The sequence below is a fragment of the Cynocephalus volans genome, chromosome 2, assembly GCF_027409185.1.
Source record: "Cynocephalus volans isolate mCynVol1 chromosome 2, mCynVol1.pri, whole genome shotgun sequence".
In the NCBI taxonomy this organism is placed as follows: Eukaryota; Metazoa; Chordata; class Mammalia; order Dermoptera; family Cynocephalidae; genus Cynocephalus; species Cynocephalus volans.
This window is the reverse complement of record NC_084461.1, coordinates 153,657,776-153,679,971: the sequence shown is the minus strand read 5'-3', so window position 1 is coordinate 153,679,971 and position 22,196 is coordinate 153,657,776. Positions and strand designations below refer to the sequence as shown.

Sequence of the window (22,196 nt, the reverse complement as noted above, 5' to 3'; positions counted from 1 at the left end):
GCTGAACATAGCTAGTTCGAGAATTCCCTCCATACACTACTTATCAGACTTTCACTTTAGAGACAATCCCCTGAAAAAGCCTCCCTTACCTCTCTAAAAAAAAAAGACTACACAAGCAACTTTTACTTATTTAATTTTTTTTTTGGTGGCTGGCTGATACGGGGATCCAAACCCTTGCTCTTGGTGTTATTAACACCATGCACTAACCAACTGAGTTAACCAGCTAGCCCCTAATAAGCAACTTTTAGTAAGTCCCATCATCTGAGCCCTAGTGTTGAAACAGTCAAACAACATCATCATTTAGCACAACTTTTATAATGTATTATGATTCAGCTTTGAATACTTTAAGTTGGTTTAGGGTTCAATCCCTGTACTGGCCAGCAGTGAAAAATAAATACCTAAAGCTGCACTTAACAACTAAATGATTGGCCAGGTAGCTAAAATTCATAACTCTTTTGTCAGGGGTGGATTTTGATCTATGCCAAGAAATGGAATTTGGCTTGTCACTCCACAAATTTCTTTGAAAAACTTTAATGCAGAAGCCCTGGAACACTGGGCATTCACAGATTCAGGGTTACAGAGAGCTGTGGCCTTTCATCACAGTATGAACTGGAACTGCAGCTTCCTACCTCACGCGGGAACTAAACAAGACTTGGGCCAACACCAATACCTTCCATGTCACTGATGTCTTGGGAAGTTAGGAAGTGCACTTCAAGAAAAGAGAATCACTGGTTCTAAACTCTAAAAAGAAATCCCTTCAAGGATGACTTTTATGGCACGAGATCTGTATCTAGATTAAAAAACAAGAAATCCTAAGGCCTTTGAACACTTTAAATTGGTTATTCTCTCCATGGATTAATTAATACTCATTTTTTTTTCCCCCCTGGGACTTGACTTGTTCCATATTCTTCAGGAAAGGGGAGGATGTAGACAAGAGTTGGCATCATCTTTAAAATTGTTCTGGCACTCGTGAGGATAAAAAGCAATATTCCAAAAATATGTTAAAGAAAGAAATTATCTTACATATCCCAAAATAGCTTTCATTCAACAGTTTATATAAACCATACAATCTATTCAAATGGATGCTAATTATTATTCTATTTTCATATAGCTTACAATGAATAGTTAAAAAAGTTATCCTTACTCTACTTGATTATAATTCTAGCTCAACATCTGCTCATCAGATAAAAAAAGTCAGAATAAAGATAATAAAGAATGGCTTTATTAGTTTCATAGTGAGATATTTAAGTTAAATGAGTAGAACGAAATACCTCAGAATATTAAAATATAAAGTAGCACAATTATAATTTCCAGCCAATTATAAGTTTTAAATTTGTACCACTTTAATTGCACTTTGTCCAGAAGGACAGAGCATCCATAAAGCTCTTTTTTTTTTTTTTTTTTTTTTGGTGGCTGGCCAGTACAGGGATCTGAAGCCTTGACCTTGGTGTTATAACACTGTGCTCTAACCAACTTAGCTAACCGGCCAGCCCTGTACAGCACTTATGTAAATATACTAAACATAGAAAAAGTGTGATATTTTCAATGTTAGAACTCTAATTCTAGATATCACATGAAGGACGAGCTCCAATAAAACAAATGTGTAAATCATACATACTATAAATACTAAAAATAACTGTATTATTTTAGGAAAAAACTACTTGTAGGAGACAATATATTTATAAGAGACAATATACTTACAAGAGATAGCAGCAAACTGAACAGGTCACCAACATAGTGATGATAACTCTAAAAAAAAAAAATGCAAATGTCATTAGATAAGTAGCAAACTATGCAGACACGCAGAATGGTTTAAGTCCCCTTCTTAAGTTATCAAACTGGCATGGATTGTGCACCAAGAACATGGATCTGAACCTGTTCAAACATCCACTAGACTGCAATATGCCCCATGGTGCACTTGGTACAAGTTTAAGTACGTAATTAAGCATTTGTATTTAAAGTGATATGTATTGATGCCACAGCTTAGATGTCCAATCCAAATTCATATGAAACTGAATAGAAAAGGCCGCCATGACAATTAGTTTTGGCACCCAAATAACTAGCCTATTTGGTAGTATTCTCTGCAGTGAAATAATACTGCACTTCTAAAAATATGAAGCGCTGAGCTCTCCCCAGCTCCATCCATGTCTGAAAAAGTTAAACTTAGGTCAATTCAACTGATCAGCTGAATTTCAACATTTCTTAAACTAAATTAATAATATTCTCATTCCAAAAGCTCCCGTTCTAAATCTCCTACCCTCCAAAAGAAGCTCTGCCATTTCCACCCATCCTCACGTCTGTCATCTTTTGCTCATGCCTCCTCTGCACCCTCACAGTCACCAAATGCTGTGGGTTCATCCTTTGAAGCATCTCTCCCCTATGTGGATTTCTTCCTTTCCATTTCCACTGTTAGCAACACATTCACCAGGTTTGCCTGGCTAATTGTTGGCAGATTCAAAACCTTCTTCCCTTCCTTTCACTTCATTTAATCACTCAAATTAATCTTTCTAAAATATTCCTTTCATTATATTACTCTCCAGCTTAAGACCTTTCAATGGTCCCCATCATCCATATGAGTGTTTTCCAAAGAGAGGTCTCCACATCCCAGGGAGTGAACAAGACTATCTCCTAGAACTTAGGAAACAAATACCTGAACTTCTATTTACATGTATTTTTAACTCATCCTTTAGAAGTTGTGTATTTTCTGTGGCTAACATATTGGCACATTCACTCATTCAACAGATTTTCATTGAGTGTCCAGTATGTACCAGTCTCTGGGGAAAAAGCAGTGAATAAAATGGATAAAAACCCTTGCCTCGTGAAATTTACATGCTCGTTGGGGGGAACACAGACACCAAATAAGAAGAACGATAAACAAACGACAATTATCTATCGATCTATGGTTAGTATGCCAGATGATCAGTAAGTGCTGATGGAGGAAAATAAAGCAGGAAAGGAAGCCAGGTATACAGAGGGTTGGAGGGTGCGGTTGCAAGTTTAAAGAGGATATTCAGGAAAGGTCTTGCTGAGGAAGTGGCATTTGAGTTCAGACCTAAAGGAGGCCCGGGAGTGTTCCAGGCAGGGGGAATAGCAAATGCAAAGGCATGAGGTGAGAGGGTATCTGGCATTCAAAGAAGGAGGCCTGTATGGCTGAAGAAGGGAAAGAAAGGGAGCCTAGTAGGAGATGAGGTCAAAGAGGTATCACGTGGACTCTGAACGGTCTTGGGCTTTTCCTCTCAGTGCAAAGGGAAGTTATTTGAAGGGATTTGGGGAGAGGACTGACGAAATCTGATTCAAATTCTAACAAGATTTCTCTTCTGGGATGAAATAGACTGGGGGAAGAGGGGCAAAGAAAAAGGCAAAGAGACCAGTTGAGGGGAATTGCAATAATCCAAGGGCATAGGCTGGCAGCAGTGCAGGTAGTAAGAGTTGGTCAGATTCTGGATATATTCTGAAAACAAAGTCCTCGAAATATATAATTTATATATTACACTTACAATACATAAATAAATAAATATGTCCATACATATTCATTTATGTATTATAAGGGGGTTTGTTCTAAAAAAAAACTTTGACAGTTGCATAATAAAAGTGTTTGAAGACCTAAAGAATCAAGTCCAGCTTCTCAAACATAATCAATTCCCTCCACACCTCCCCCTACTTTCAAACATCAACACTTCATTCCTGAAGGCAGGTGCCCCTCACTGTTCCCCCAAACATATCACGTTTATCATTTTCAGTTCCAAGCTTCTGCTCATCTTCCCCACTTCCCATGTCCCAACCTGGAATCCCTTCCCTCTTCTCTTCTTCAAAAGACCATCTCAGAAAGCTGAAGCAGCTGAGGCTCCTTTGTATTACCTGCTTAACATTAACAGTTTCATATAAAAGCTTCCTCATTAAAATATCAGCTCCTATAGTGCTTCTTCTTAGGAGCTGCATGTGAGCTATTTAGGGGTGAAATGTCACAATGACTGCAATTTACTTTTAAATGGCTCAGAAAAATTACACACACACACTCACATATCCACAGATAAAGCAAATATGAATAAGTTAACAATTACTGAATCTAGATGGCAGTGTCCAGAACTTGTTGTACTACTCCTAGTTTTCTGTATGTTTGAAAAAGTTCACAAAAAAGGGGAGCTGGGCTGGCAGGTTAGCTCAGTTGGTTAGATTGTGGTGCTGATAACACCAAGGTCTAGGGTTTGATCCCATACTGGCCAGCTGCCAAGAACAGTGGGGTGGGGGAGCTGACTGAATTTTTGGCACATTAATCTCTGTGCTCTATTCCCTTCCCCTCCCCAACATGTACTGGTAAAGGAGCCACTATGAAAAAACTTGAAGTTTTTACAGAATCTGCAGTCCTAAAGAAAAAAGAGGGAAATCATGAAAAATAGGAATGGTCAGGAAAGCTGATTCCAGGCACAGACTAGATTTTATCCTGCCTCTTTTCAGTTGCAGAAAAGAATTAAAAGAGCAAGGGGCTTACTTTGGGTTATCCATAGATTCAAAAGAGGAGTTTTCCCTTCTGCCTTTTCTCTGCCAGTTTTTTTTTTTTTTGGTGGCTGGCCAGTCTGGGGATCCAAACCCATGACCTCGGTTTTATAAGGTGTGCTCTAACCAACTGAGCTAACCAGCCATCCCTCACCAGGTTCTATAACCTCCTAATCACCCAATTTTGAGCATTCAGGTGTACAGGGGTCTCTCGGGTAAGAGGATTTGATCAAAGTCCTCTTTTGCTTTCCTTCCTTCTCTTCTCACACAGTTCCTTTACTTACCACTTTAAAGAAGATACTTTTAATCCCTCAAATCAGAAATGCTCTTCTGTATTAAAAATTCATCACAGTCCTTGAAGCAGTTCAGCTCCTTCATGTATTTCAAAAAAATCTGATTTGCAGTCTTTTCAGGAGGCAAAGGGAAACTAGTACTAATTCAGTACTAATATTTCCATTTTAAAATGAGGAAATGGGAACATGGAAAAGTTAACTAAATGGCCCAAGATCACAGGGATCATCCACCTAGGAGCAGTATTTCTCAAAGTGTAATACACTAACTCCTAGTAAGCACTATGTTTCAAGACTTGCTCAATCCTGCCAAGAGTAGGAAATACAAGGATTGCAGTGGAGGCTGTGAACTGGACCCAGATAATGTATCACTAACAGGTCAAATACCGGAATCATGACAAGTAGGGCTAGAAACTGAGTAGAAACAGGAGGGGTTTCATTACCCTGGATAATAGCAGTAGCATCAGATCCAAACGATGGGGGGAAGGTAGTCTTTAAGAAAAAAGTGGTCAGTGCAGCCAGCACATTAATAAATGCTTTTCTGAGTATGTAGGCCAGAAAGGCAGACAGTCAGGAGTAATGAAATGGCTGAAGATATAAACAAAACAAAGAAACACTTTGTTGTTCTCTAACCCCAGTAGGAAAAACAAGTCTAATCAAATTGGGTTAATACAAAATGTTTTAATAACCCCAGAATTCTGACACTCTACATCAACTACCATAGGCGGGAAAGATAACCCTGTATAACTGGTGCTATGGGGGGTGGGGTGGGATACAACCTGATGCTTACAAATAACAGAAATTCATCTACCATATTTCCTTTTTAAAAAATTTATTATTTATTTTTAGGCTAATAGAAGTAACAAATATAAAGTAAGTCTATTCCAGAAGGCAAAAGGGGCTCACATCACAAAATATCAAGAAAGTAATAAAATTTTCTTTCCTTTAATAAAGGTAATAGAACTATCTTCAACAGATATTGAGTGCATACTGTTGCGTGCAAGGTACTGTGAAACTAGGCACTATGAAGCCACCAATTCCTTTCAAGGAATAAAGCAAGAGATGGTGTTTCGGACAAACTGTGACTTCAGCCTAAGTTTCACCCCACATGATCTTGAACTGAGAAAAAATGACTAAAAAGCAAAAGAGGAACCAGAGAGAGGGTGTCCTAAGACTCCTTTGAAGATAAGACTATTTTATGCTACAACGAAAAAGTTTACTTCCAAAACAGACAAAGCTCTGTTTAACAAACAAGTCTGGAAAAAAAATCTTTCTTAGCCAATCATCCTAAGCACTTGCTACACTCACATACAAGAGCGGGAGCTCCCTCAAAAAGGCATGACGCAGGGGCTTCTAAAACAGTACCTCCCGCTCCTTGGTAATTAATCTCCCTTTATATCAGGCCCCAACTACCTCCTGGCGTCCGCTAGATGCAAGGCCTGGGCTCAACGTCGTGGAACAAGCTTGCTCTATACGCAGTTGCAACAGCATGGGAGGCAGGGAGGACAATTTCTGTTTTAATTACTTGATCTTTTAAAGTTTGGGAAACAAGGCCGCGTGTGGGTGAAGGGCAGGGCTAAAGGGGCGAAAATCGATTAGGGACGAACCCCAACTTCTCCTGAAGTCCGTATAAGCTCCCTTCCCACATAGGACCATGATGAGAAAAAATTCCCCTAAAACTCGTTTCCAAGGAGGGTCCGCCGAAGGTCACCCACCTCGCGCGCGGGCCGGGGGACACTGATAAAGAAGACAGGGGGCCCCACAGGACGAGGGCACCCCTACAAGGTTCTCTGACCGGTCGGTGAGGGGGTCGCCCCCTTCCCCGCCCGGGCCTACCCGGTCCTCACCGCACGTCCCTCCCAAAGCGGGCCTCGTGCACTTACCCCCGGTTAGGACCCTTAGGAATGAACCAGGGCACAAGGAAGCCGACGAAGCCCCAGAACACGCTCATCACGATGAGTGGCACCGTAAGGCCGTGATACGCCATGGCTGCGAGCGGAGCTGCCAACCCCTACCCCGCCACCTCACTTTAGTCCCACCCGGAAGTGTCAACACCAGGCCGCGTGACCAGCGCTCGCGAAGCCCCGCCTCCCACGCCCCACGTGACCTGCACGCCGGACTCAGCCTCTGGGCGGGGGTAGAGGTAGCCCCGCCCTCACTTAGCCAGTGTCAGGGCTGCAACTCTTTAGAGGCATGTTGCTCAGCCCGGAGTTAAGGGTCCCGGCACGAGGGGCTCCGCAGAGTTTTCTGATAAGAACTTAAACCCTATTAGGCAGAGTGTAGTTATTTACAGCTTTATCTACTTCTTATGCAACAAATATAGAGAACTTAACAATAGTAAATTACTTTTCTGAATTCCTGTGTGCCCTGCACTGGGCTATGAGCCTTAAGTGCGTGAACTTGTGTTGAACTCCTCACTACAGCCTATGAGGTGGTTATAATTATTATCCTCATTTTGCAGTTGAAGAAACTGAGGCTCAGGGAAAAGGTTAAGGATCCTGCCCAAAGTCACATAGTGTCAGCACCGGGATTCAACCTCCGATGATCTGATCTTCAAGGCCAGACCTCTTAACTGCTGCACTACCATATATCTTGTGCACTTTGCAGGTTCTGGGGTTACAGAAATCAATCAGACACCCCGCAGGGAGTTCACATTCTGGGGAGGAGATGGATGGGCTTTCCACACAAGTTAGTCCTCATCTGGTCCTCTGAAGAGGAGTAGGAATTAGCCAGAATAGTAAGGAGAAGATGAACATGGAATTTCTAATGCTTGCTGAGGATATCACGTATGTATTTATAGGATGATACAACCTTAGAACAAAGGTGGAAACCAATTCTCAGAAAGTTTAAGGAGCTTGATAAAGCTCACAGGCAGAAGCAAGATGGAAAGCATATTTATAAACTAAATAAATCCAATATGCTTTACAGCAGACCACAGTTTCCCTGCAATAGCCATATTTCATTACCTTGTATTACTTCCTGATTTCTTTCTTCATCAAGTAGAATGGACTCCTGAATTAAATGGAATTTGGGAATAATCTTCAACATCTGTACCAACTCTTCAAACATAATTCTGAGCTTTTACCTGACCAGCAGTGTAAGAAACTAGTTGATCTCCTTTGTGCTCAGACTGCTCCCCACAAAACTTAACTCAGTGGAAATTCTGTTGTCCTTAAGTTCCATTCCAAGTACTGCCTTCTCCAAGAACCATTTCTTTCTGTTAGCACCTCTCTTTGGCCCTGTGATTGTGTATGTATCTTAACCAACCCTCTACTAGAGGGCAAACTCTTTGAGAACAGGTACTGTTTTGAGGGGGTTTTGTTTTGTTTTGTTCTGTTTTGTTTGGCGGCTGGCTGGTATGGGGATGAGAACAGGTACTGTTGTTAACTTATCTTTGTTTCTGAGAGCACTTTAAGCAAAATGTGCTCCATATACAATTGCACAACTGAATTGAATAGTTAGGAAAGGGTGAGATCAGCCAGAACTAAATTAGAGAAAGTTGTTCACCACTTTTCTTTCCCATTTCTTATTTATTTATTTATTTATAATTGTGGTCAAATACAATAACAAAATTTACCATCTTAGCCATTTTTAAGCATGCAGTTAAATGTATTCACACTGTTGTGCAAATAATCCCCAGAACTTTTTCATACCCTTTAAACAACTTCCCATTTCCCCTCCCAACAGCCCCTGGCAACTGACATTCTACTTTGTCTCTCTGAATTTGACTACTGTAGATACCTTGCATAAGTGAAATCATACAGCATTTGTCCTTTTGTGACTGGCTTATTTCACTTAGCATAATGTCCTCAAGGTTCATCCATATTGTGCATGTGTCAGAATTTCCTTCCTTTTTAAGGCTGAATAATATCTCATTATATGTATATACCACATCTTGTTCGTTCATTCATACATCGATGGACATTTGGTTGCTTCCACTTTTTAGCCATTGTGAATTCTTTCCCACTTTTTCAATAAATGTAAATATTTTCTCCTAAATTGATCCTTTTAAGTAGAGTGTTTTGGGGAGTGGGGGTGACTGGCCAGTATAGGGATCTAAACCCTTGACCTTGGTGTTATTGACACCACACTCTAACCAACTGAGCTAACCAGCCAACCCCCTTAAGTGGAGTGTCTAACTTTTGCCTCACCTTCTTGGCAGCTTCTTTAAGAAGCAAATGTCGGAGATTGCAGGGACATGGCTCTTTAGACACCAGTTCTGTTTAAATCTGTTTCATCCTCTGTGACATAAATCCTTAATCTCAGTATTGTATTTGTGGCTAGTATTGGCCAATAGCTCCCTCTATCAGTCAATCTGTCAAAAACATTTTATCACACATTCCAAATGAAAACTGTAAAGCCAGGAACTCCAATTCAGTGACCCACAAAATGAAGACATATTCTCTGCCCTCAAAGTGCTTAAAGTCTTCAGGAAATAAATCAGACTCTGGCAGAGTGGTCCAAAGAACCCTGGGGAGTCCCTGAGACTCTCCCAGCAGGTCTGAGGGCCTGTCTTTTTCTAACTGTGAGGCTTAATTTTCTTCCTATACTTCATCCAAAACAACATATTGCAACAGGTTGAATGCAGAAGTATTATGTGAATCTTTTGTTTTCTGTTAAACCAAACATCAAGAAATTTTGGAAAAATGTAACACAATGTTACTCTTCCCACTACATTTTTCCTTTGTTTTCTAGAAGACAGTTATTTTCCATAAAAATGTTATTGGTGTTAATGTTATGGGTTTATTATTGCTATTTTTATTTTTATTTATTTATTTATTTATTTTTAAAAGATGACCGGTAAGGGGATCTTAACCCTTGACTTGGTGTTGTGAGCACCACGCTCAGCCAGTGAGCGAACCGGCCATCCGTATATGGGATCCGAACCCGGGGCCTTGGTGTTATCAGCACCACACTCTCCCGAGTGAGCCACGGGCCGGCCCAATTATTGCTATTTTTAAATGAATTTAAAATAAATGTTAACATTTTTCTGTTTTAATTTCTAATATGGCAAATATTGATAGATATAACCCACATAAATGTAAGCTCCTTGGATCCTCAATAATTTGGAAGCAGGTCTTGAGACCAAAACTTTTGAGAAGTGCTACTGGAGGAACAGCCTCAGAGGCAACGCTAGCAGCCTAAAGGAAGCAAGAACTGACTGAAACACTCATAGTGCAACCAGCTGAGGAGCCCCTTCCTAAGCCCAATCCTATAAATAAAAACAGGCATGTGGAGTCACAAAGCTATGGAGTCAGAAAGCTCCTTTCCAATCTATTCTGGAATCTTGGAAATTACTGGAAAAGCTGAAAACTTCAGCAGTATTCACTGCTCATTTTCTCAGTACGTATGTATGGAACATGCTACCATTAAGGCAGCATTTCTTGTTTTTTTGTTTTTGTATTGTTTTTTTATTTTTGGCATCTGCCTGGTATGGGGGATCAAACTCTAGACCTTGATGTTATCAGCACCACGCTCTAACCGAGTTAACCAACCAGCCCCAGTTTCCTGAGTGACTGTCACATGCCAGACATTGGACTAGATGCTTTCAATTACCTCTCTCCTTTAAGAGTCACAACCACTGATATAGACATTATTAAATCCACTTTACACGTGAGGAAAAAAAGAGGCCCAGATTTGTAACTTGCACAAAGTCTAGCTGTTTTAAGTGACAAAGCTAGGATCCGTACATGGGTCATCATAGCTCCTGTTCTTCCCCTAAGCCATGTCGACTCTCCTATTTCAAATAAAAACAGCATACAAAAAACCAACGTTATATAGAACTTTATGAGATAGAGACATCAACTGTGTAAGAGACCTTTGAAAACTTAGTCTAGAACCAGCTGCCCTTTTGCTAAGGATAGGCTGGGATGTGGTTGATTTAGTTATCTCTGACAAAGAATATTTTATTTCATATTTGTGCATGTTTATATTGTAATTATGGTGTTCAGGCAATAAATAAATCAACCTTATTATGCTGTTTAAATTTGGGCAAACTGCTTTTCTCATGAAGGCTTCTTCATGTACCAAATTTTAAATAAACATCCATAGAATGGACTATGCATAGAATATTTCTGGAAGGATACAGAAGAAATCAGGAACAGTACTGCCTCTGGAGAGAATTGAGTGACTGAGGGTCAAGGTGACAAGGAAACTTTTCACCATCTATCTTTTGCATCTTTTTATTTTATACCACGTTTTGTCGTTGTTGTTTTTTGTTTTTTTTTTTTTAACTAATTTAAAAGAACAACGAACAAAGACCCAAGTCAACACCTGGGAACTGCTCAAAGTCTGTAGCATCAGCAGAGGATGGTGGACTCTTGATTAGTAAATTGTCTGGGTGCTGGGAAGATTCAATTACTTGCCTCCCCAACTCACAAGGAAAGCTCTGTGGCTGAACATCTCATGCTTGAGTGCAATATAAAAGCAGACATTTAGAAGCAGTTATCTGAAGTTTAAAAGATTGGAGTCTTCCCAAAATAGCACAAGGGGACTCACTCAAGGGAATGAATATCTGCAAATTTGACGAAAAGGTCAGTAGAAAACTACCTAATTCATCATTGCAGGAAACAAGCTAATATCCCAGGGCCTGAACCTTGATAGGCAAGCCCACCCATCTGGCATTCTCCCATTCTCATTCTGTGCAGCAGCCAAAACACATCACTGCTGCCCTTATTTTTTTTGTCACTGCTGCCCTTAAACCCTCCCCTTTATTCAAGAACCAGCCATTTGTCTGAACTCCCTTGAGAAAAACTTTTCCCTCTGCTACTCTGAATGATTTCATTGCCAATTTTCTCTAAAAGACAATAGTTAAACTTTCCCGAGTACTCTGTGCTTATGAACAGTATCTCAAGTAATAAATCTGACAATTCTATTGAGGGAGATACTAGTTTTATTTCCATTTTATAAATGATAAAACTGAGGACCAGAGAGGTTTTAAACAATTTGCCCAAGGTCACACAGCTAGATGACAGAGCTGGGATTAGAACTTAATTTCAAGGCCACGTTCCTGCTCTTGATCATGAACTATTATTCACTTGGCCTAGCACAAGCAGTCTGGTATGATTTGGCTGTCTTTGTGGCACTACAACTCTGAAAGCTCTTATTTACCACTAGTATTAGAATAAATTGCTGAAAAGAAGGCTAGTCTAACCAACCCAGCTAACCATCCCACATTTTAAATGTTGGAAATATTTAAAAATTATAAAAACAATATAAGGACAAAATCGGAGAGTCAAATCTCGCCTATAAGGCCACCAATTTTCTGAGTTAGCTCCAAAAGAAAGGGGAAATTCACTCACATGGAAATGGCATTTGCAATCAAGACCTTGGGAAAGAGAATCTAGTCAGGGAGTAGCATGGGATTTGTTTTGCTTGGCACATGAAGAGGAATCTGGAGACGTACAAGTCAGGCCTGAGAGCCATGGATGCAAAGCAGCACCAGATGCTCAGTGGAGCCTTGAGTGTGCCAGTTCATGTCACAACTGCTACTGAATGAGGCAAACCCTTGCATCAGGGACCAGAGCCCTACCCTTTCCACTCCATCAGCACGAGGGTCCAGACAGAGGCAGGGCTGTCTTAATCCCACCCCTGTTGTTTTGCTGCTCCACAGATTAAACGTATGAAAGACTGGCAAAGGAGAATTGACAATAAGATGGATTTTACTTATAAAACATTGCAAATACCATTCAGAATTAGGAAACATTTCCAAATTAAAGTCGCAAATGTGGATATAGAGCCACAGATCAGTAACAAAACAGAAAGCAAATGAAACGTTCCAGAGAAATCTTGAAAAATTCCAAAGAAACACACACTAGGCTAAAAATTTGCAGTTAAACCGTGGCTGCACAACAGGTTATATTCACTCCTGCATTTTCTCAATAAGTTCTTCCTTATATTTGCCTTTCTCTTTTCCAACTTGTCGAGACTTGGCTTTTCGTTCAAGGATTTTTTTCCGATCTTTGTCCAGTTTTAGCCTGGTGATAACCACCTATTAAGGAATGAGAAAATAAACAAATCTTTATTTTTTTTTAAGTGGAAAGGACTTATCACCACAACCATCCTGTATCGTAGTACTTGGGTTCCTTCTGCTAAGCCAATCTCCCACCCTCTAATTCCTGAGGACCTGAGGAGACCAATTAAATAGAGTTTAAGGGCCGGCCCGTGGCTCACTTGGGAGAGTCTGGTGCTGATAGAGCCAAGGCCACGGGTTCAGATCCTATACAGGGATGGCCGGTTAGCTCACTTGGGAGACGGTGGTGCTGACGACACCAAGTCAAGCGTTAAGATCCCCTTACCAGTCATCTTTTTAAAAAATAAATAAATAAAGTTTAGTGATGAAATATCATTTGGGCTGGGAAAATCTGTTCATCATCCCTTGGCTGGCTGGCAAGATGCATTGTTTTAAAAAAAATCTGCATTTCCACTAGCTACTGGGCAATACAGAGATCATATGAATTAGTAAGACCCCAACCATTCTACCCTTAAGGATCTGAAACTGTGGAAGGAGAAAGACCCTATATCACAATGTACAAAAAGGGAACGCAAAGGAGGAACAGCATATTCTACTAGGTCAGCATAAGAGCCATAGGAAAAGATGTTCTCTCTTCTCCCTCTGGACTTATCTAGTGGGGAAGTATTGCCTGCAATGCCTGGAGCCCTCTTGCCACCAGCTTGAAGCCAGAAGCTTCACCCAGGATGGCAAAACAGACAAGAAAAGAATCTGAATCTTTGATGATATCACTAAGCCACTGAATCAGTCAAGCCTCTTGAAGTCCTTACCTCAGCCACCTGTGCAGACAGTACCAATATGTCAATTACTCTAACAGTAACAGTATACTACATGGCTGCTACCACCACCCAGTCCCAAACCATACCTTGCTTGGGTGAATGCCCACATGGACAGTTGTGCCATTAGCCTTCTCACGCTGCACTCGCTCTATGTAGATGACATATTTCTTTCTGTACACCTGGACTACCTTGCCAATTTGCTGACCTTTGTAGTGTCCTCGAACCACCTAAGAGAAAATACAAAAGAGAATTTCCCTCATATTTCTAAAGCATGAACATCATAATGTGGAAGCTAATTATCAGGAACACATAGGCTAAACATACAACCTTTTGTACAGAAACAGATTAATCTTGGCAATCAAATGTCAGCTATTTTTATGGGATAAATCTGCTTTGTGTTATGCTAGGTCAGGTGGAAATTCTTCACCTGAGTTTTTTCCTTCTTTTATCTGTAATATAAATGGACAATGACTGTTACAGGGTTAACAGGAATAATGCCATCTTGTGCCCTGCCCACCTTAATGACTTCTGTTTAACCTCATTCCTTTGTTTCTCTGACCAGTAATAGATTAACCTTAGGGCAAGCATAACAAGAACATAGGACTTAGGGACTAGATGACTCATCACAATTGCTATCAGCTAGCCTTTGCACAAGCATTGCAAGCTCCCTGCTTCATAGATCACAGGAAACCTACTTTTCTTAAACTATTTCTTTAAAGTTATACTAGCTAAGCCTTACCTAAAAGCCAGAGAGAGAGAGAGAGAGAGAGAGAGAGAGAGAGAGAGAGAGAGAGAGAGAGAGAGAGAGCACGCGCTCTCATCTGCTATAAATGTCTGATTTTCACTGTGTGTGACCTTCCCTGTATGCAGCTTACCCTTTTAGTAAAAATCTTTGTATGTATTTGCCTGCTTCATTCTTTGGTCTGAAAGTTGCTTTTCAGTTTGGAGGGTATTACACTCTCATCCCCTCCTCCCACATTGATTAATAGGCATAGAGAAAATACCACATATAAAAAATGAGAGGTTCAACCTGAGAGAAATTTATTAGAAAAATAAAGAAAAAATAAAGAATTAGAGACTCTCAAGACTCCTAAAATGTCTACCAAGATTGTTCAGCTTACTTCTCAAGGTGATTTTCAGGTTGAAATAAGGACAGCTATGCCTCATTGAAAAATCCACCACAGACTCTCAGGACACACTTGCAAGAAGTCTGAAAAATCCCATTAACTATGATCAAGACTGAAGAAAGGTGTTAATAACAAGAGTCCAAAGGAACAGCCAGGATAAAGAGAAGTAGACAAACTCTAGACTCAGTGAGGAGGGAGATGGGATAAGACTAAATTGATTGGACTGGACAGGTGAGGGCAAAGAGGCAAGAACTATACTCAAAGTCTGGGTTGGGCAACTGGATGGATGGATGGATGGATGGACGGATGGATGGATGGATGGACGGATGGATGGATGGATGGACGGATGGATGGATGGATGGACGGATGGATGGATGGACGGATGGATGGATGGATGGACGGATGGATGGATGGATGGACGGATGGATGGATGGATGGATGGGATGGATATGCCTTTCCCAGAGGTATGGAACACAGGGAAAGAAACAGATTTTAGAATATAGTTTAGTTTGGAACATGCTGAATTTGAGGCATCTGGGGACATTCTAGTGGAGAATTTCATACACAGTTGGAAGGCCAACTGGGTCAGAGATGTGGGAGTCATCCAGAGATGCAATTTGAAACCTCTTTTTGCTCTGAGAGCTGATGGTATGAGAACAGGGCAGAATGTAGAAATATGAGAAAAATCAACATTTTGGAAGAGCTTCAAAGAGAGACCAAAGTGGCCAGAGAGAACAGGAAACCGTGAGTGTGTGGTGTTACAGCAGTCAAGAAAAGAATGTCAAATGCTGCAGAACCATCAAATACAGAGAGGATAAAGTATTTAACAAATTTGACAACAAGGAGGTTATTAGTAGCCATGGCTAGAGTGCTTTCAGTGAAGTGATGGGAGGGAAGCTGTTCACAGTAAGGCGATGAGTGTACCTGGTGAGGAGGTGAAGGTGAGAAAAGACAGCCCCAAGGAGCTTGGCTCAAAAGATTAAAGAAAGGACAGGTATTTGAGGGGGATGTGAAGGGAAAATTTATTTTTAAAGAGGGGAAAACATGAATGTGCTTAATTGCTATTGGGAAGAAACTAGAATGGAGGCAGAGAGTAAACGAAACTATAGAGAAAGGACAATGGACAGAGGGATCTCCAAGAGAGAATGGAGCACCGCAGCACACGGTGGCAGATGGGTTAGAAACAGGGATATCGCTTTTATTGTAACAGGAGCAAACGATGACAAGAGGGGTGGAACTGCAGGTAAGTAGGTGGGTGTGGAGCCAGGAGTTCACAAAATTCCTGATATCAGATAAGTATCAGATATCAGAAAGTATCGTGATCGATAGCTTCAATTTCCTCTGTAAAGTAGGGGGAGCCATCACCTAACTCGGAGAAAGAGGTTTTTAAGTAAGATTCAGAAGGTTCCGAGAGAGAAGAGGCAGTTTTAACAACCCAGTTGGGGCTATTTTATTCTCTTGCTGGAGAAAGGTTTATCTAGAATGGCCTCTGGAGTCAGAGAGACCTGGACTCCTGGCGTGGACACTCATTTTCTGTATGATTTCTATATTATTTAATCTGAGTTCCAGTTTCTTCATATTTTAAAAAGGAAACAATTCATACCTTATAAGTATTCAAAAACTGGCAGCTCTTCCCTGCCCACCTTCATTTCACTTTTCACATCCATCTAGTCAGTAATTTTTTCATTCATTCACAAATATGGACTGAGTCCTCACCATGTGCCAGCTCTGCACTGAGGTCAGACAACAAACAAGATGAGCTTTCTGTCTTTAAGGAGACTAATGTGAGGCTAGTAAACAGTCAACAAATAAATATACAAATATATGATCACTAACTGGAAGAGTGCACATGGGTACTTAATGCGATAATAAAAATGGCCTCAGTCATCATTAGGGTGATGACTATGTTACAAGTGCCAAAAGTGACTTGTGCATTTTACTGTATGTAAATTATGTTTCAGTTAAAAAAAAAAAAAGACCTCAAATTGTGTTGACTGCTATGAAGAAAAAATAAAGAATGTTATACTATAATACTGATTAAAGAATCTGGGAAGGCTTCTCTGAGGAACTGACATTTAAGATAAGACCTGAAAAATAAGGAGTTAGCTAAGTAAAGAAGAGGTGGACAAGCACTCCAGGCAGAGAGAGAAAAGATCAAGGTGTATCTAAAGACCCGAAAAGGCCAGTGTGGTTAAACTATAGAGCATGTAGAGTTATTAGGAAGAGATGAGGCTGAAGAAGGAGACCAGGATTAGATCACACGGGCCCTTGCAGTCAATGATTTTAGATTTTATAAGCACATCAAGTGCCATTGGTAGGTTTTTAATAGGATCTGATTTGCAAATAATACCTCTCTGTGGAGAATGGACAAGGGTAAGAGAAGAAGCTGGGATGCCTTGAACTAACTGGAAAGAGTCAGATTCAAGACTTTTTTTGGAGACTGAATCAACAAGGCTTGGTAGTAGATTAGAATGGTGGTTAAGGAGAGTGGTTAAGAACAACTTAAAGGTTTATGGCATATGAAAATGGGAAGATATAAGTGTCACTTAATTGAGATGTGGAAAATGGGAGGAGAATCAGATTTTGGAGGCAGCAGGAATGTTAGGATCAACAGTGTTGGTGGGTGCTGGCTGGTTAGCTCAGTTGGTTAGAATGCAGTGTTATAACATCAAGGTCAAGGGTTTGGGTCCCAGTACCAGTCAAATGCCCAAAAAGCGGGGGGGGGGGGGGAGTACTGTTTGATAAGAAGCTAGAGATGTCTGAGATATCTAAATAGAGATGTTCAAAGTAGATCTACAGGTCTGCTCAGGAAAGTGTTTCAGATTGGTATATAAGACGGATATAAGTTAGCACAGAGCAGACATTTAAAGCTATGAGAATAGATATTACCTATTATCTACATAGAAGAGAACACAAAGCAAGAAGAGAAGCTAGACCAGGTCCAGGCTTGACGAACTCAAGGATTTAGGGATCAGAAAGAGGACAAACAGCCAGCAAAGGAGTCTGAGAAGTTGGAAATAAACTGGGAGGCTAAAATGTAAGAAAAACCAAAAAGAGAATATTTCAAGTAAGGTGGTACGACTATGCCAAATGCTGCTAAAAAAGAGTCAAGTATGGGGCCAGCCCCGTGGCTCACTCAGGAGAGTGCGGTGCTGGGAGCGCCGAGGCCGCGGGTTCGGATCCTATATAGGGATGGCCGGTGCACTCACTGGCTGAGCGTGGTGCAGACCACACCATGCCAAGCGTTGCGATGCCCTTACCGGTCCCCCCCCCAAAAAAAAAAGAGTCAAGTATGATCAGACCAAGATGGGTCCACTGGATTTAGTCACAAGGAGTTTACTGGTGATCTCGATCAAAGCAATTTCTATAGTGTACTGGAGACAGGAATCAGAACGGAGAGCAACCAAGAGTGAATGGGAGGTGAAGTGTAGACAACTCTTTTAAGGAGCTTGGCTATAAATGGGAAACAGAGTAGTGGCTGGAAGGAAATGTGGGGCAGGGGAAGAGAATCTGAATTTTCCAGTTTTCTTGCAAAAATCAAAGAACCTGACAACAATGAGCCTGCATTTCTCTAAGGCAGCAAAGGGCTGAAGGTACATGACTATCTCCTTTAAATGAGGTATGAGCTTTCCAACTCACCATTTTCTTATCAGCCCACTTCCCTTTTGTTTTTTTTTTTTTGGCAGCTGGCTGGTAGGAGGATCCAGACCTACTTCCCTTATTTAATGTGTCTATCCAGCCCCTCCAGGTATTTGAAGTTCCCCCATTCTAGAATACGGGAAGGATCCAGGAGAGAATAGGTTGAAACTGTTGATCATACCTCTTGAACTATTCTTTCCACTCTATTCTTGTCACACTTCCAGCCTAATTTATCTCCTGCTTCCAGTCTTTCCCTTCCAACATATCCCTTAAGCCTACAAAGAGTCCCACTGCCTCAGATGATACACCAAACCCCATCACTTTCTCATTTAATTCTCTAAAACAATGATTCTCAACTGGGTGAGGAAGAGTCACTTTTGCCCCCCAGAGAACATATGGCTATATCTTGAAATATTTTTGCTTACTACAATTGTGAAGGGGAGGAATGCTACTAGTATCTAGTGGGGAGAGGCCAGGGATGCTGCTAAACACTCCTCAATGCACAGGACAGCTCCCTCACAGCAACTGTCCAGTCCAAGATGTGAATAGAAGGGCCAGCCCATGGCTCACTTGGGAGAGTGTGGTGTTGATAACACAAAGGCCACAGGTTCGGATCCCTATATAGGGATGGCTGGTTAGCTCACTTGGGAGAGCGTGGTGCTGACAACACCAAGTCAAGGTTTAAGATCTCCTTACTGGTCATCTTTAAAAAAAAAAAAAAGATGTCAATAAGAGCTGAAGATGGGAAACCCTGCTCTAAAATGAAAACTCCACAAGAACAGGAGCCTTTTTCCTCTAGAACAATGTCTGATAAGTGCTCAATAAATATTTATTCAAGAAGTGAATCTAGCCCCTGCCTATTTCACTCACCCCCAACTCCCTTCCCTTTTCCACACATCCTAAGCTCCAGTCACAGAAAACAGAGGGCTTACACTTTTCCCCATGGGCCACACCTTCATACTTTTGCATCTCTGACTTGCTGCTGCTTCTCCATTTTCCCTATCAAATTCAGTGCCATCACATACCCAGCTCCCACAAACGCCTGTTCATCAACCACAGTAACCCAAAAATACCAAAACACGACTCACAGCAGCACTTTTTGGTCCAAAGAGCCACCCTGGCAAACTGACAGCCACAGGGCTAAATGAAAAACAGATTTTTGCTTGGCTAGCATAGTATTTTTTTTTTCTTTATTATTTCTATTAAAGAATTGAACGCTCTTTTTTTTTTTGTCTTTTTGTGACCGGTAAGGGGATCGCAACCCTTGGCTTGGTGTCGTCCGCACCGCGCTCAGCCAGTGGGCGCACCGGCCATTCCTATATAGGATCCGAACCTGGCGCTCCAGCGCTGCACTCTCCCGAGTGCGCCACGGGGCCGGCCCAAGAATTGAAGGCTCTTAAGCAGCGCAGGCACCCTCTGGTAACTCTGGACTAACATATTTAAAAGGTCACACTACTTGCCAGGGTCCTGAGGGCATAAGGCAGTGACTCCTTCACGACCTTCTCAGGCAAAGGCCGCGTCTGAGAGTCACGTAGCTAGGTAAAAAGCGCGAGGACGACGTACCTGGACCTCGTCGTCCTTGCGGATAGGCATGGAGCGGACATTGTACTTCTGCCGCAGCTCCTTGGAGAGCGGGGACGACATGATCTTCCTGCGCACGTGCGAGGGGGCATTGAAGTGGCGTTTGCGGTTTTTGCTGCGGTCCGAGGTCACGAAGGGGTTGAACTTCATGGTGGCCGTCTGCAAAAAACGGCGAAGGAGGTAGCGCAGAGAGGCTCAGTGGGGTACAGGGGCCTGTTCTCCATAAAGGCACCCCTCCCCATCCCCGCGCAAGTGCTCTACAGGGAGAGGTGACACTGGAAGAAGACTGAGGGAGAATGGGGGATGCGAGATGTCCGAGTGTCACCCAGGGGAAGACGTGCGTGGGGGCGCATGCCTGACCAAAAGGGTCGTGTGGAGAGGGCGGCGCTGTGGCCTTGAGGCAGACTGAGGGAGGAATGCTCGGGCACGAGAGGAATGCATGGTTGGGGGTCAAGCAGAGAGACACCTGGGGTGGCGCGTATCTCCGCAGCACGTGGGGGAAAAGTCCCAAAGGGCGATGGGCTTCAGAGTCTGAGAAAACACCAACCTCCACTCACCTACCTGGCGCCGGGAGCACTCAAGCCGTGCGCGCGCAGAACCGGAAGTGAGGCTTCCTGGCCGCGCAAGCACGGAAAGATACCGGTGGCCCATTCCTGTCAGAGCAAACAGAATGGCGCCCCCTGCGGCTTGGGGGACTCTCAGCCCCTCCCTCGTTCCACAGGGTTCCGGGAGCTCCGCGTGGCGGCATGCGGGAAAACCCGAAGAGTTAGCGCCTTTGGGGATAAGGGCCTACTTTTGTGGTACCTGCAATGGAGGCTTCTTGATGCTCTTTTAATAGGTACGCTGTCAGTAGTCTCTCTCCCACCCAATATTCTTTGTCCCTGTTGCCTTCCGCAGAGGGACCGCCGAGGTTGCTTAGGCATATTGTCCGGGTGCTTTAAACACCATAATGCTCCAAAAGCCACCTGTGGACGGGCTCCTTCAAAAAATCACTGAGATGTCCACAGTTCTACAAAACCAAACAGTCGTAGATCGGGGTCAGGGAATTTGAATTTAAGGCAAGTATCCCACACCCAAAGATTTCTTTCTATTTATTTATTTATTTATTTATTTATTTGTGGCTGGCCGTTAAGGACACCCGATCCCTTCACCTCAGTGTTATAACACTGCGCTCTAAGCAACTGAGCTAACCACTCAGCACAGTCATCATTCCTAATAAAAGTGGAGGCCTAAACACACACACACACACACACACACACACACACACACGAAAACAAAAAAAGAAAAACCAAACAAAGCGGAGGCCTATGCGTAGGGCTTGTTGCAGGACACATGCAAGGCTGGGCCTCACATTTAGACTTCTTTTTAAATTTTAATTTTAATCCCCCCAACTGTGAATTCACATGCAGACTTTTAGCGATAACTACCGGTAACGCAAAATGTTAGCTTTCTGTGTTTGCTGTTAACACGTGCAAGGCGCCACTCTGGCTGGAGCTCAGAATGTGCTTTAACTCTGCAAGTGCCTTCAAAAAGAGCCGGCTCGGGTCGCTGAAACTCAGCGACCCGGCGCGCCAGCAAGTCTGTGGCCTCCGCCCCGCGCTCGCTCGCCCCTCCTGGCCCCCGCCCACCGCGCGCAGCTCTGGTTCTCTCCGGCTCCCTCTCGCCCCGCCCAGGTCGTCCCCGAGCTCCGCCTCCTGCCCCCGGGAAGACTGTCTGGAGGCGCGGGCGCCACCCGACGGCTGGTCCCGCTGAGACACCCTGCGCTGCCTGAGGGTATAAAATTTCTCCGGTCCGGATGCGTGGCGGGGGAGAAACTCACCATGTGGGAGTCTCCGGGCCTGGGAGCAGTAGGGGCGAGGAGAGAGGGAAAGGGTTCTGATCCAAGGGGCTTATTCTGTACGAGGTATTATTCGTTCATTATTTCTAGGCCTCCCATTTATCTATTCATCCCATATCTGTAAAACGCCTGAAGTGCTCAGTTAGCCATTATTATCCATTCAATAAATAATTTCTACCATTTATTAGGTTCTTAGTCTGTGCCAGGCTTTGTGCATAGGGTTCTGTATTAGTCCGTTTCTGTTGCCTATAACAAAATACACGGAACTGGGTATTTTATTTTAAAAAAACAAAATTTATTGCTTACAGTTTCAGAGGCTAGTAAGTCCGAAGTCCAGGGAACACAGCTGGTGAAGGCCTCGGTGGTGGCAACAGTGACGTCGGAGTATCACATTGTAAAAATGGCAGAAAGCAGGGCCCGCCTGTGGCTCACTCGGGA

At 42.5% G+C, this 22,196-nt stretch overlaps 2 protein-coding genes across 4 annotated transcripts in view; both read right to left on the bottom strand.

Moving 5' to 3' along the window:
• ATP6V0E1 (ATPase H+ transporting V0 subunit e1) overlaps positions 1-6,849 on the bottom strand; it is a 36,735-nt gene extending 29,886 nt beyond the window's left edge. The window contains exons 1-2 of the mRNA XM_063087169.1: positions 6,668-6,849; positions 1,702-1,749 (exon numbers count right to left, since the gene is read on the bottom strand). Of these exons, the coding sequence (XP_062943239.1) occupies positions 1,702-1,749; positions 6,668-6,771 (152 nt within the window). The 5' untranslated portion in view covers positions 6,772-6,849. The remainder of the gene's footprint in view (positions 1-1,701; positions 1,750-6,667) is intronic.
• Positions 6,850-12,427: 5,578 nt separating this feature from the next.
• Positions 12,428-20,574, bottom strand: RPL26L1 (ribosomal protein L26 like 1). Of its 3 annotated transcripts, none has more exons than XM_063087081.1 (4): positions 20,483-20,574; positions 19,904-20,080; positions 13,661-13,801; positions 12,428-12,774 (listed from the first exon to the last, which is right to left on the bottom strand). In XM_063087081.1, exons 1-4 carry the CDS (start codon positions 20,570-20,572, stop codon positions 12,646-12,648), a joined length of 537 nt encoding a protein of 178 aa, XP_062943151.1. In that variant the 5' UTR covers positions 20,573-20,574; the 3' UTR covers positions 12,428-12,645. The 3 variants fall into 3 exon arrangements, with proteins under 3 accessions (XP_062943151.1, XP_062943154.1, XP_062943152.1); XM_063087084.1 differs by having other exon boundaries at positions 20,479-20,504; XM_063087082.1 differs by lacking the exon at positions 20,483-20,574 and adding an exon at positions 20,388-20,470.
• Between the last annotated feature and the right edge of the window lie 1,622 nt (positions 20,575-22,196).

What these genes read in the sequence shown, in the direction of transcription:
- RPL26L1 (XM_063087081.1), bottom strand. Translation starts at nt 20,572, where the DNA reads ATGGGCCACCGGTATCTTTCCGTGCTTGCGCGGCCAGGAAGCCTCACT. An exon ending in GCAAGGACGACGAGGTCCAG is followed by an intron (nt 13,802 to 19,903) that starts GTACGTCGTCCT and finishes ATTTTCTCTTAG; the next exon opens with GTGGTTCGAGGACACTACAA. An exon ending in TGGGCATTCACCCAAGCAAG is followed by an intron (nt 12,775 to 13,660) that starts GTATGGTTTGGG and finishes ATTCCTTAATAG; the next exon opens with GTGGTTATCACCAGGCTAAA.